This window comes from Cnephaeus nilssonii, assembly GCF_951640355.1.
Source record: "Cnephaeus nilssonii genome assembly, chromosome: 2".
Classification (NCBI taxonomy): Eukaryota; Metazoa; Chordata; class Mammalia; order Chiroptera; family Vespertilionidae; genus Cnephaeus; species Cnephaeus nilssonii.
This window is the reverse complement of record NC_137073.1, coordinates 73453577-73467926: the sequence shown is the minus strand read 5'-3', so window position 1 is coordinate 73467926 and position 14350 is coordinate 73453577. Positions and strand designations below refer to the sequence as shown.

Sequence of the window (14350 nt, the reverse complement as noted above, 5' to 3'; positions counted from 1 at the left end):
GTTGTTTTTCTGCCCCTAGCAAAGAATAGCATTGTATTATCCCCAATTCAAGAGTAAAACATGTACTTAAAAAATACAAGGTTAGAATGCATCTGAGATTCCCTTTGATGTATTAAACAATTCTTTTAAACTCAAACATGAATAAGAGAAAAATCTATTTCTGAAAGAAAAAAATAATGAAACTAATCTAATACATGATTATAAATTTCTAGCATACTGGCTTTTGCTATCTAAAAAGATATTTAGTGCACTGAACCAAACTTTCCTTTCCTAGAAATAAGACACTTTTTATAAACTATGTAATCATAGCTATTCTGATATTAAACTAGAAGTACAGAATTTCTCTCAAAGAAAAGTCTAATACAAACCAAGTAACTCCTTTGTTGCAACAAGTGAGTAATTCTGAATATATTTAACTTCCAGCTTTTGAGATAAGATTTAAAGGTATAAGTGTTATTTTGTTATGCATCACTCAATTTTGATGGGTAATTATTGTTTACCTTACTGCTTAGAGTTTCAGATGTTAATCTAATGAAAAGAATTTACTGGTAACTAGCTTTTTAACTTTGCAATGATGAAAAGCCTGTATTAATTTAACCTACAGATTTCATTTGTTCTGAACAGGAAAAACAATATAAATCACTTTTAAAATCATTAAATCCTGACTTAAATTAATAAAGTCATAATTAGGGTATTATGCTGTGTTTGTTATGGAAGTGGCAGGGCGAGCTGCTTTAATTACTGTCTGTAATAAAAGGAGCAGAGAGCGTACTGCGCCCCAATCAGTGCTGTCAGCCACGACTGAGCTGGGCTGCAAGCTCATCAAGGGAGCAGGCAGCAGGCCCCTAGGAAGGGCCATCGTGTCTGCTGAGGCCACACACTGACAGCAGGGAGGAAAACAGACTCTTACAATCCAAGGTATCAGCCCCAATTACTCAAAATTTTAATGACACTTTAATACACGATAATGTTGTTGATAATGGGAGATCTTAAAAAGCACTAGCACTTAAATATCTTATGACCGTCTTCCTTCACAGCCTCTGACTCTAATATTTGGATCATAATCTTTTTAATATAACATTATTTAGAAAAATCAATTGTCTTAGTTACATAATGGCAAAGTCTTGAAGGATTTAATTTTAGCCCTCAGTAAAACTGCTACGAAAGGTAATTAAGTATTTCATACCTACTGCCTGATCACTTAACTCAGCCTTCCAAGGTTATACCAATTTTTGAAATGTAGCCCCAAGATTTGTTCAAGTTCAAAATGAAAAAGAAGCATTGTAAGTAGTAGAATAATGTGAACTAGTATTCTAAATTAATTTTACAGGATACAATATCTGTTCAGGAAAAAATACACACTCATTTTCTCATTCTATGAGTTAAAGGGAAATGTTAGCCTGGAGGAAAATGCCATAGAACATTTTTTGAAGAAAATAATTTACCCTCTTCCTTTGGTTTTGGAGTTCCTCTTGTCCTTTCTTTTGTTTTCTACTTCTGACTCACTTCCACTCTCACTCTCACTGGAGGAGTCCTCGCTGCTGTCTTCACTGTCTCCTTCCTCCCCTTGTTCTCCACTTCCAGATTCACCCTCTGAGAAAACAACACAACAAAACAGGCGCTCTTTGATTTATAGCCATTTACTTATACATAAGGACACAAGTAAGTGTCAATATTCATCACAAATGAAACCAGATGTTGAACTTTAGTTTACTGGCCCCACTTGTTCACACTGTTTCCACACCCATCATTCGGACTTCTGGAACCCTGCAGCAAGGTGACTGTGGAGGGACTCCGGACACAGGAGGGCTCTGATAATGATTGGGAAAGCAAGCAAAGATGAACCAAGTAAGTACACTAAATCTGAGAGAATCTCGCTTCTCAAACCTATAAGTTTCTAGCTATGGCAAAAAAAATTTTAGAGAATATAGAGATAAAAAAATAATTTTAAATTCTTCTATTGATAATAGTAAATTTTATTTAGAGGAGAAAAAGGTAACAAACAGTTGAATTTCCTAAGAACAAATTTTGAGAGGGAAATGAATTATTCAAATCATCTCAAAACATTTCTAAATTCAAATGCAACAAGCAAAATTACTAATTTAAAGTTATTACTTACTTTAGTTAGTATAGGAGTTTTCCACAGGTCAAAGAGATGAAGAATTTTCCTTTTAATTTTTTAATGTATAAATTATGGTATATAGGACTCTTTGTAGAAGTGCTGTATATAGTATATTTATGTGTATTTTATTTTTATTTTTTTGGTTAATCCTCACCTGAGGATATTTTCTCCATTGATTTTAGAGAGAGTAGAAAGGAGAGAGAGAGAGAAGGAGAGGGAGAGGGAGAGGGAGAGGGAGAGGGAGAGGGAGAGGGGGAGGGGGAGGGGAAAGGGGAGGGAGAGGGAGAGGGAGAGGGAGAAGGAGAGGGGGAGGGAGAGGGAGAGGGAGAGGGAGAGGGAGAGGGGGAGGGGAAAGGGGAGGGAGAGGGAGAGGGAGAGGGAGAGGGAGAGGGAGAGGGAGAGGGAGAGGGAGAGGGGGAGGGGAAAGGGGAGGGAGAGGGAGAGGGAGAGGGAGAAGGAGAGGGGGAGGGAGAGGGAGAGGGAGAGGGAGAGGGGGAGGGGAAGGGGAAGGGGGAGGGAGAGGGAGAGGGAGAGGGAGAAGGAGAGGGGGAGGGAGAGGGAGAGGGAGAGGGAGAGGGGGAGGGGAAGGGGGAGGGGAGGGAGAGGGAGAGGGAGAGGGAGAGGGAGAGGGGGAGGGAGAGGGGGAGGGAGAGGGGGAGGGAGAGGGGGAGGGGAAAGGGGAGGGGAGGGAGAGGGAGAGGGAGAGGGAGAGGGAGAGGGGGAGGGAGAGGGAGAGGGGAGGGGAAGGGGGAGGGGAGGGAGAGGGAGAGGGAGAGGGAGAGGGAGAGGGAGAGGGAGAGGGAGAGAGGGAAAGGAGGAAGAGTGAGAGGGGGGAGGGGAGGGGAAGAGGAAGGGGTAGGGAGAGAGAAACACAGATGTGAGAAAGTCACCTGAAACTAATATAATACTGTATGTCAACTACAATTGAGAAATAAAAAATGATTTTTAAAAAAGGCATCTAACTCCATCTCTTCATTGATCAGATATAGAGAAAGGTAAGTACCTTGTTGAATTTTCAAAGCTAAAACCCAGGATTCTGATTTAGCATTCTTTTCATTGTATATGGTTGTTCTCAATCTTTTAACTCTTCATTTCTTTATAATACACAAGGGATTTATTAATTTTAGCTTTACCTCTATATAGGTTCATGTAGAAAAGTATAAAATGGATGAAGAACAGATTGCTCAATATTTAAATAAACTTTACATTTTTATAAAAGAAAGTTACTTTTAAAGGCACCATTAAAGACATCAAATGCAAAATCATGATTTTCAATGCACCAATGAATATAACAGGTAGTGTGGGTTAGAATTCAGAAAAGCTTGAGTTCCTTTTTCAACTCTATCATTTATTAGCTATGTGTCTAAGAGGTAATGTCAAATAAGAAGGGACTGGAGCCCTGGCTGGTGTTGCTCAGTGGTTAGAGTGTCATCCCATGCACCAAAGAGTCTTGGATTCAATTCCTGGTCAGGGGACATAATCAGGTTGCAGGTTCGATCCACAGTTGAGGCTCATGCATGAGGCAACTGATCGATGTTTCTCTCTCTTTCTCCCTAAAAAAAAATTAATTAATTTAAAAAAAAAAAAAAAGAAGGGCCCTAGTTGTTTTGGCTCAGTGGATAGAGCATCAGCCTGAGGACTAAAGGGTCCCAGGTTGGGTTCTGGTCAATGGCACGTGGCTCGGTTGCAGGCTTGATCCCAGTTGGGGCATGTACGGGAGACAACCAATCAATGTGTCTCTCTCACACCGATGTTTCTCTCTCTGTGTCTCCATGTTCCCCTCCCTTCCACTCTGTCTAAAAATCAATGGAAAAAATATCCTCAGGTGAGGATTAACAATAAAAAAAAAGGGGGGGGGGATTGGAAATTACTTTGAAAACTAAACAGTGATATGTAAATGAAAGGAATTATTGGAATAGCATAAACCTTTTTTAAACTCACTTGTCGAATTTTATGTACTAGGCCTTATTGTTTTGTTGGAGGCAAGTCATGTAAGCTACAGTGAATAATGTTTTTTTAATAAATTATAAAGCCCACCACTGTCACTGCTGCTATCGGAAGAGTCCTCTTCCTCCTCAGATTCAGAATAAAATTTCTTAGCAGGTTTCTCTTTCTTTGCTTTTCCTGATGGAGTCCATTCTTTTGCCTGTTTAAAAAGACAAAAAAGTAGAAATGTAAATATAAAGAAATTCTCATTGATGGATTCAGTCTTCTGGCTAACTTAATCATTCAGATCATTCAATCACAGTGAACCCAGAAGAAAGTTTAAGGCCTCAACAGAGAAGGCAACTGTGACAAGTCCTGGCATTAAGGCTGACTCCCCTTTACTCCTGAATAGAAGAACACAAAGTCTCAGGGCCCATTTTATGTTAAATCAACAACTTTATTTTACACACAATTTTAAAGACTTCTGCATTTGTTAGTCTACAGAAGATTTAAAATAAAGTCTAGAAGAGATTAGGGCAATTAGAGGTAGATGCAATAATAGCAATAAAAAATACAAGTTCACAGCTTGATAATGAGGTAAGAGAAAAACAATGAAAATATTTAGGGTGGGCAATAAATAGCCCTAACCTTCTCAACAGCCTAAACCTGGAGTCATCCTTGACTTCTCTCTTTCTCTCATTTCCTAAATGTATAATCCATCAAGAAAGCCTTTAGCCACCTTGTTCCTTTACCACCTTGGCCAGAGGCATCTCTCTGTCCTGGATTACTACAACAGCCTCCTAACTGGCTATCACACTTCCATTCCCACCCCTAACCACCACTCCGAGTTTGCTAACCCTCTAACCCCCACTCTGAATTTGCTCAACACAGCAGCTAGGATAATTCTATTAAAATCTAAGTTGGACTATTATTATTAACTATATTCCCTATACTGTACTTTACATCCTCGTGACTATTTTTTTAACTACCAATTTGTACTTCTTAATCCATTCACATTTTAATAACTATGTATGGTACCAAGTGGGTACTAGAATTACAGGGGGATCATGTCTTAAAATTATATCATTGTCTTACCACTACGCTGAACACCTGAAACTAATATAAAAGAATACTGAATGTCAACTATAATTAAAAATAAAATAAAATAAACATAAAACCTAGTCCAATCAAGTCCGTCTGGCTTGAAACCCTGCAACAGCTCCCCATTTCACTCAAAGAAAAAGCCCAAGTCTTTAGAACAGTCTGCATGGCCCTATATGCCCATGCCAGTCCCCTTGCCTACCTGACCTCCTTCTGCTGTTCTTCCTCCTTCCCATTCTGTTACAGCCACTCCTGACTGTTCCTTCAAACACCCAGGCAAGCTTCCACCTTAGGAACTTTCCCCCTGCTGTTCCCGCTTCCAACTCCCCCAGGTGTCACCTCAGGGAGGACCACTCTATTTAAAATTCCAACCTCCCATGCTTTGCTCTAATATTTTTCCCCCATGACTTTCTAACATACTAAATATACTATTTATATACTTACTTTTATTGTCACATTAGTTATTAATTGTCTGAATAGCCCCTTAAAGACTTTAACACAGTGTATTATAGTAAAATAAATTAGTTTCATAATTGTGACCTTGATTCATCAAGAAAAAAATTAAATCATGTTTCAAATACTCTTTTAAAGGGCAGGGAAAATGTATATTTTTTAAAAGGTCAAAATGGTTAAGGCTCATTTATTTATCACACTTTTAACTGAGTTTCTACTATGTGCCAGTTTGCTAAAGTACACATCCCATTGTAAAGTACTTTACGGCACACCAGAGGTTCTTATTCAAGAACACTGGATGCACGTTAGAATCACCTGAGAACATTTTTTTAATACTTAAAGAAACAATAAAAATACGGATACTAAAAAAGCTAATGCCTGGGATTCACCTCCTAAAAGCCATATTTAATTGGTCTGGTGCAAGTCTGACATGGGTTTGTTTGCTTAAAGATCTCTGTTTAAAATCACTGATCTTAAAGAGCTTAAGGGTTTAAGGTATGATGCATAAAAAGATAAGTAAGCCAGAACATTCTATATAATAAAAGCCTAATATGCTAAGTGTCCGACCATTCATTTGACCATTCAACCAGTCGCTATGACGTGCACTGACCACCAGGGAGCAGATGCTCCGACCAGTAGGTTAGCTTGCTGCTGAGGTCTGGACGATCGGGACTGGGCAAGAAGGGCCGGACACGCCCTGGAGCCCTCCTGCATTCCCTCCCCAGCCAGCCAACCTCCCGGGGTCCCTCCTCGGCCCCAAAACTAGCTCTCTGTCATCCCCTGAGGGATCCCGGATTGCAAGAGGGCGCAGGCCAGGCTGAGGGACCCCACCGGTGCACAAATCTGTGCACCGGGACTCTAGTTACTATATATGGACAATAGAAAAATGAGTAAAAATTACTCAAAAATCTCTATATATAAAAGGCTAATATGCTAAGTGTCCGTCTGGGTAATGACATTGCATAGTAACGCCTGGCTTCCTCTCCCTAGCAACGACTAGCCTCAGCCCAGGAACACGACTTGCTTTATAGTCAGATGCAAGCATTTCACACTTTAACCCAGGTGTCCTCAAACTATGGCCCGCGGGCCACATGCGGGTGTTTTTGCCGTTTTGTTTTTTTTACTTCAAAATAAGATATGTGCAATGTGCATAGGAATTTGTTCATAGTTTTTTTTAAACTATAGTCTGGCCCTCCAACGGTCTGAGGGACAGTGAACTGGCCCCCTGTTTAAAAAGTTTGAGGACCCCTGCTTTAACCAAATGTCTGTGAAGCATTTTCCTGTGCCTCATCTCATTTGATCCTCACTGAAGTCCTGGAGTAGGCAGTTAGGAGACTTGGTGGAATACTATTTTCTTTTCATTAGCCAGAAACTGGAGATTTAGAAAGTTTAGAAACTTGACCTGACTGAAAAGAAGTAAGAAATGGTGGACCTTGAAAATGACTTCCAAGTTTTCTCACTACGCAGAATATAATCAAACACTGCTGTGGTTAAATATTTTAGCCTTTGTTCTCCCTGCATGATCTACAATAATAATCTATTTCGTGTTGATATTTACTGCTGTGTTGCTGACAATTACCTGAAAGAGAATTGGGAGCTTCACTGGGCTGGAAAAAGTTTAGCTACATCAGAAAGCAGGTCTAATTAAGCAAGTTTATTCTATACTAGAGGCCCGGTGCACGAAATTCGTGCACGGAGTGGGCTTGTCCCTCAGCCCAGCCTGTACCCTCTCCAATATGGGACCCCTCAAGGGATGTCCAACTGCCCGTTTAGGCCCGATCCCACCGGTGAGATCGGGCCTAAACGGGCAGTCGGACATCCCTCTCACAATCCAGGACTGCTGGCTCCCAACTGCTTGCCTGCCTGCCTTCCTGATTGCCCCTAACTGCTTCTGCCTGCCAGCCTGATCACCCCCCAACTTCCCTCCTCTGCTGGCCTGGTCACCCCTAACTGCCCTCTCCTGCAGGGTTGATCACCTCCAGCTGCCCTCCCTTGCAGGCTGGGTGCCTCCCAACTACCCTCCCTTGCTGGCCATCTTGCAGTGGCCATCTTGTGTCCACATGGGGGCAGGATCTTTGACCACATGGGGGCAGCTATATTGTGTGTTGCAGTGATGATCAATCTGTATATTACTCTTTTATTAGATAGGATAGAGGCCTGGTACAGAGGTGGGGGCCAGCTGGTTTGCCCTGAAGGGTGTCCCGGATCAGGTGGGGGTTCCCTTGCGGTGTGGGGCAGCCTGAGCGAGGGGCCTGTGGTGGTTTGCAGGCCAGCCATGCCCCTGGTGACCCAAGCAGAGGCCCTGGTATCTGGAATTTATTTTCCTTCTACAATTGAAACTTTGTAGCCTGGAGCGGAGCCAAGCGGCGGCAGCCATTTGTGTGGGGGTTATAATTGAAACTTTGTTGCCTTAAGCGGGTGGGCCCGGTCAGGGTGTGTGGAAAGCTTTGCTTCCCCTGTTGCCGGCGGCAACCCTGGCCTGCTCTCTCAAGCTCCATTCTGCCGCCATTTGTTTGAATTTGTTTACCTTCTATAATTGAAACTTTGTAGCTTGAGTGGAGGCTTAGGCCTGGCAAGGGCAGGCAGAAAGCTTGTTTCCCTCTGTTACCTAGGAAACCTTGCTCTCTGTGGCTGTAGCCATCTTGGTTTGGGTTAATTTGCATACTCGCTCTGATTGGATGGTGTGCGTGGCTTGTGGGCGTGGCTTTGGGTGTGTCGGAGGTATGGTCAATTTGCATATTTGTCTATTATTAAGTAGGATATATAAAAGGCTAAGTTGACTCGCGCACGCGCGATACATATAAAGCTCGCTGGCACCAATCGCACCCATGTGTTTTCATCTGTCATTGTAGATTATGAATTTGGTTGATACTTCTATTATAGAGCAAGGGCGAATAGCAATATTAAAATGTTTCTTCTAATTAATTTCCTTTCAATGTGCATGAATTCATGCACTGGGCCACTAGTACTTGAATTAGATACTTATGTAATATCAGCAATATTGCATTCTTTTTATATAATTAAAATACTCTGTACTCCAAATATGAATATAGTATTCTATGAACAAAGTTTTCCTATATTTAGTAAACCCAAAAGTCCATATTTTTCTTAAATCCAATCATTTTATGAAGTTTGGTAAAAAGTATACCAGACCAATTTATGGGGGTTGGGGAGGTGAGTGGAAATTACTTAATTAGACTATGGCTTTCAAGGTAAGACTAAATTGATAAATAAGGGAAATTAGGCTTCTATGCTCAAAGGACAAATTACCTTGGCACAGCTATCAACTCAATATTTATGGTGTTTTAAATAATAAAAATATTTTAATTTTTGTGATGATCTTTTATGACTATGAGAATCATATCATTCTAAGCAAAAGAAACTATAAGGGGAAAAGAGAAGAGGAAAGAATAGCAAGACATTAATTTTAAAGTTCCTATGAGGGATAAAATATTGATAATAGATGGGTTTATAAAGCAAAATACCTTTGATATGCAAAGGACAGTCTTTCTGTAATTGAAGGGAAAAGGATATTCTAGAACTAAACAAAAAAATTCTAATGGACTTCAAAACTTACTGTTATCATAATATAAACAGACATTATATTTGATATCCTAGAAATGGTAGTATGCAATTCAAAGTGACTTCTAATGTAAACCTGACTAGGTTCCCTGTTGTTTTGATTAAAATATCAGAGTATCTAAACCTAGGCCATTTTTCTTACTAAGTTATCACAGTGACCCTGTAAGATCACTTTACAGTGAAAGTAGGATAACACTGTATTATGTGTATGAAATATATTGATGCGACTTAGGAGGGGTGTGAGGTAGAGTGAGAAGCAAGAAAGACTTTCTGCATTGTTACAACTGCATTTGATATTTTTATATTTGTGTCTTTTATAGTATAATTTTAAGTCAATACATCCAGAGACCCATAGATTGAAACTGTTTTCTGCATGGCATCAATGGATAGCAACAGTTTTTTCCACCAGATTACAGCAGTTATAATTATTCTCCATAAATAAGTTACCAGTTATTAATTTACAGAATGTAGTCAGCCAATTAAAAAAAATAATTTTGTTGCTGTTGAACTGGGCAGGTGAAATGAACACAAGAAAATAGGTTATTGAAGTACTGTCCTGTAAGAAGAGCACATGAAAATGGAATAAGACAGCCAACCAACCAATCTATCAGCCAAAATAAGGGTACTGCTGAGACCAAATTAAACTGCATAAAATTGTTATCAATTTCTGAGAAGATAAATTTATTTATTTATTTATTTATTTATTTATTTATTTATTTATGTATTTATGTATGTATGTATGTATGTATGTATTTATTTGTTTGTTTGTTTGTTTATGGAATGGGGCAGCAAGGAGGAGAGGTGGGTAGAAGCGAGGAAAGGATAAAAGAATGGCTTTACTTGCATGTACCCAATAATAAAAAAGGATGAAACCATAAAAACAGTAAGCAGGCATAACATGAAATTAGGGAAGAGAGTAAGTATACCTATGGAAAGAATCATAACAAAGAATATTCTCTTTGTATTCTAGCATCTGACCAAAAATTGCACTAAGAAGTCAATCTTTTTGAAGAGTACTTAAAAGAGTATGTAGATTTGAGTGAAAATCAGCAAATTTAATTGCAAGGAGGAATAGACATGCAATTAGTTTTAAAAACTTTTACATTTTAAAAAATCATCTCTAAATAGAGTTAATTTGTCACAACATGAAAATGATGGTGCTCTAAGTACTAAGAATAGTACAGATTTGCAAACAAGCTCAAGCCTCCTCTCTTCATGTTACATAACACTAAAATGCAGTGAAGAGCATGAACAAAGGACTGACAGATCTGGGTTAGAATCTCAATTCCATCACTTCCTAGCTATGTGAACTTGGGCAATTTATTTAGGCTCTCTGAACCTCAGTTTTCTCATCTGCAAAATGGGTACAACAACAACAAACACTTATAATCATTATGAGGTTTAAGCAAGATAATGTTTGCAAACATTATCCAAGTACACTGCCAGGGTTTGCCAAAGGAGCCATTATCAGTTATTATTGCTTCTGGCCATGCTCCAAAGCCAGAGTAAGGTCTGAAGAGTTAAGAGAAATGTATTTCTTAAAAGGATCAAATTACATGGCTATGCACATTATATAAATTCTATTTAAAGTAATAAAGATTTTCTTCCACTGTATATAAGTTAATAGGCAAGAAGGTTAACTGAATTTCTCACAGGAATTAGTGGTAAAGAACTCTGGTTATCTGAATCCTTGTTCAATATAACTTTTTTACCGAAAAAAGCATCCAGAATGAAATACCTAATTGTTCATTTTATTAATTTTACTTTAAAAAGTATGATATATATTTCACATAATCAAATCTCTAAAGACAATCAATAGACCCTCTATTTTTCTTTTTTATATAAGAGATAGTATTTGAAAATAAAATTAATTCTTTTACTTTAGTAGCCAGCATTTTTTTAAACATCTAGGAAAAGATGATTTGTATAGAAGTTGGTTTTTAATGTGAAGGCAACATATTACTCATTTTAATTGTGACCTTGTCTAAGGACATTTTTGGTACACAATGCTCCCTATTTATGTCTAGGCTTCACTTGAAACAGGTTCATCAGAAAATCCAGAACACTTTGTATGGTTTCTTTGGAATAGAACAGCAAAAATTATTGAGAAAAACATTGACAGGAAGCTTACAAATCTCTAAACAAAGTAGAAAAAGCTCAAACCAATGAAACCAAATACCTTAGAAATTGAATCTACACAGCTACAAACGTAATACCACAAATGTGGGTAGCATTGATGCAGAGAATTCAATTCTCTATTTCCTTGAAGAAAAGGAACAGTACATGTACAATAATGTAGGAACACTACAATTTTTAGTTCCCATAAGAGCAAGATACTAGTATACCTAACACATTTTACTTAGAAATACCAGAACAATTTTCAATTTTCAACCCCCACCCCAAAAGCTTTTATTTGAAAAAAATCATTATTCTAGAATATCCTACTGCTTGACAAAATTAATTTCAGAAGGGTCAACTTACCAACTCTATTACTTCTACATTTCGAACTGATGGGTCAGGCGCCACCTCTGGCCAATTAGATAATTCCATGTACCCAGTAGCTTTAGTGTTGAGAGTATGAGATAAAGTTCCAAGCTGGAAATGATCCCTATCTATTAAAATAGAGGAAAATATAAAATAAACAATATGAGCTGTATATAACATAGAACAGTCCTAATCAGAGCTCAAGATAATTGGCATATTACCTCAAATGTCAAGGAATAAATATAAACTAGGAAGCTCTTCATAGGTCAAAAAACTGATTTCAGTCCATAGATTACAATAATCTTCCCCATAATGGTCAATAAAAAAGCTAATCAGTCAGTGTGTTTGGAGGTGTTGCTCTGAAATGTAGCTTCTCTAAAAATTACTTTACTGTGAATATTAAGAATGACAGCACAGTTAAACAATCCATATACATGTCTTGGCACAAACACATTCAGAATTTTAATAGTTTTTCTATGAAACTGAACTGCTTGTTATCACTTGACAACAATTAAATAAGGAAAAATATAAAAACCAAGGTATAAAATCATCTGATTCCAACTGTAATGGCTACTTGTGAAACTGATCAATTATTCCTTTTAAAAAGGTGGGAAAACATTTAAATATTAAAGTTTTTATGAACTAATTGTTCCTAGAAAAGTTTATGTTAGCATGCATAGAATATTTAATTAATAACAACTCATTATTAAGGTGAATTATATTCCTTATTAAATAAAGGTATCTATTTAAAATAAAAGTGAAGTCAATGTCTATAAGAACAACAAAGCTTTTATATATTGTTTTTATGCTTAGTAAGAAAATAAAATCAGAAGATTAAAATTATTTAGGTAAATAAGGTCCATAAAAATATAAACTTTAACTAATATAAAGCTTGCTCTGGAGAACAGATGAATGAATAGAAAGCACACTGTTTTTATATATTTATATATGCTAGTCATTTATATTTCCTAAGAGATAAATTATAAGCACATTATAAATGGAATATATTGTCATATTTTTCAGATAACATATTGTGCAGTTATATTCTAATAATAATAATAATACCTTTAAAAGGAGACTCAAGCAGTGGTGCAGGTTTTTGTGCTAGGAATATTTTTTTGGCATATTTACTTAAAGCTCCACTCTTCTCATTCGGAACAATAAGCTGCCTAATAAATCTTGTACGGTCTCTGATGTCGTAGTTTTGATCATACTTGCCGAGATTTAATATGTACTGGGTAAGCAATTTTGTCTGTTGGAAAAAAAACACACAGAACAAGATGAGAATACAGTTATTTATGATTATTGATAACTCTGGATAAACATATTTAAAGAGGTAATAAAAATGAATGGTTATGTCAAACAAATGTTGTTCCATAGGGAATATGCATTTCTAACGCTGCAAATGGAATTTTGAAGCCAAAGCACATGTCCTCTTCAGAATTGGGGAGGTGAATGCTGAGTACTGAGAAGCAACCATGTGCTAGATTATTAAACTGCTGAAGTGGAAAGAAAGGCATCATTAAAAAAATAATCATATATGGCAAACCCGCTGAAGGGTCTACGTGAGAATAATGAATGTGGAAATACAACTAAAAACATGGCACTCAAAACTTAATCGGAAAAATATGCAGGACATCAAAACATCAGAGAGTATTAGGGGGTTGGCAAACTGCTTCTCCTGAGGTGTGTTTTATGAAGAGATACTGTCCCTGGCATACGCAGTGTCTGCACTCTGACTGCACTCAGTTACTTTACCCTGAATTATGACCCATTAAAGCAGACACATGAATCACTGAACTGGATTACTGCAAATTATTTGCAGTGCATTTAGCTGTTACTTTTTCATAAAAGCAAGCTGCTGATGCCCTCTAAAAACTAGGATAAAAGACTCCTTCCATTTTTTCTCCCATGCTGCTTATAGCCGCTAGTAATATTGGTCATTTATTTATTTATGTAAAGGAACAACTTATTATAGTAGCTTTTACACTGCAATAAGATTTCCTAAGTCAATTTTTTAATGTACTTACATTAACACAGAGATTTTAATATTAAACCAAAATTGAAATACAAAATAGCTTTGTATTTAAACTCATTATTTTGTTGAAAAAAACATAGTTTTAATTTAGAAGGTTACACACATACAATTGCAACTATAAATTAAATATAGAAAATTTAATTACATAGAAATTACATAGAAAAAATAAACAACTATATTAAAATATTTTACAGATATCAGAAACATAAAATAATAAAATCAATCATGTTAGACAAAGACAATTCTAGAACAGTAAATCAAAGTATAGGAATGGTGTGGCAAACTCATCTTACTAATAAAAGAGAAATATGTAAATTGACCATCACTTCGCAACACCAGCCAGTCAGGAATGAGTATGCAAATTAACCTGACAAAGATGGCGGCAACCCGGCCGCTCCGGGCCTCCAGGCAGTGCGCCTCCTCGGGGCCTCCCTGCCGCACTCCACACCTGTCAACCATCCTTGCAGCCTCCCTGTGGCCCAGCCCCCAGCCTCAGAGGCAACCCTCTGGTGCCTGAAGTCGTTGCTCCCTGTGTCTGGCTTCTCCCTCTTACCCACCCCTGCCCCGCTGCTCTGGTAAACAAAACCCTAACGTTGGAGCAGCCTCGCAGTCCAGACGCACGCAAGCTCACTTGGTGCACAGTT

General features: G+C 37.9%; 1 protein-coding gene across 2 annotated transcripts in view; it reads right to left on the bottom strand.

Moving 5' to 3' along the window:
- Positions 1 to 14350, bottom strand: part of AP3B1 (adaptor related protein complex 3 subunit beta 1) — a 191721-nt gene that overhangs the window by 86661 nt on the left and 90710 nt on the right. For both annotated transcript variants that reach the window (XM_079798702.1, XM_079798703.1), the window contains exons 16-19: positions 12734 to 12920; positions 11666 to 11796; positions 4160 to 4268; positions 1446 to 1593 (exon numbers count right to left, since the gene is read on the bottom strand). In XM_079798702.1, the coding sequence (XP_079654828.1) occupies positions 1446 to 1593; positions 4160 to 4268; positions 11666 to 11796; positions 12734 to 12920 (575 nt within the window). The remainder of the gene's footprint in view (positions 1 to 1445; positions 1594 to 4159; positions 4269 to 11665; positions 11797 to 12733; positions 12921 to 14350) is intronic.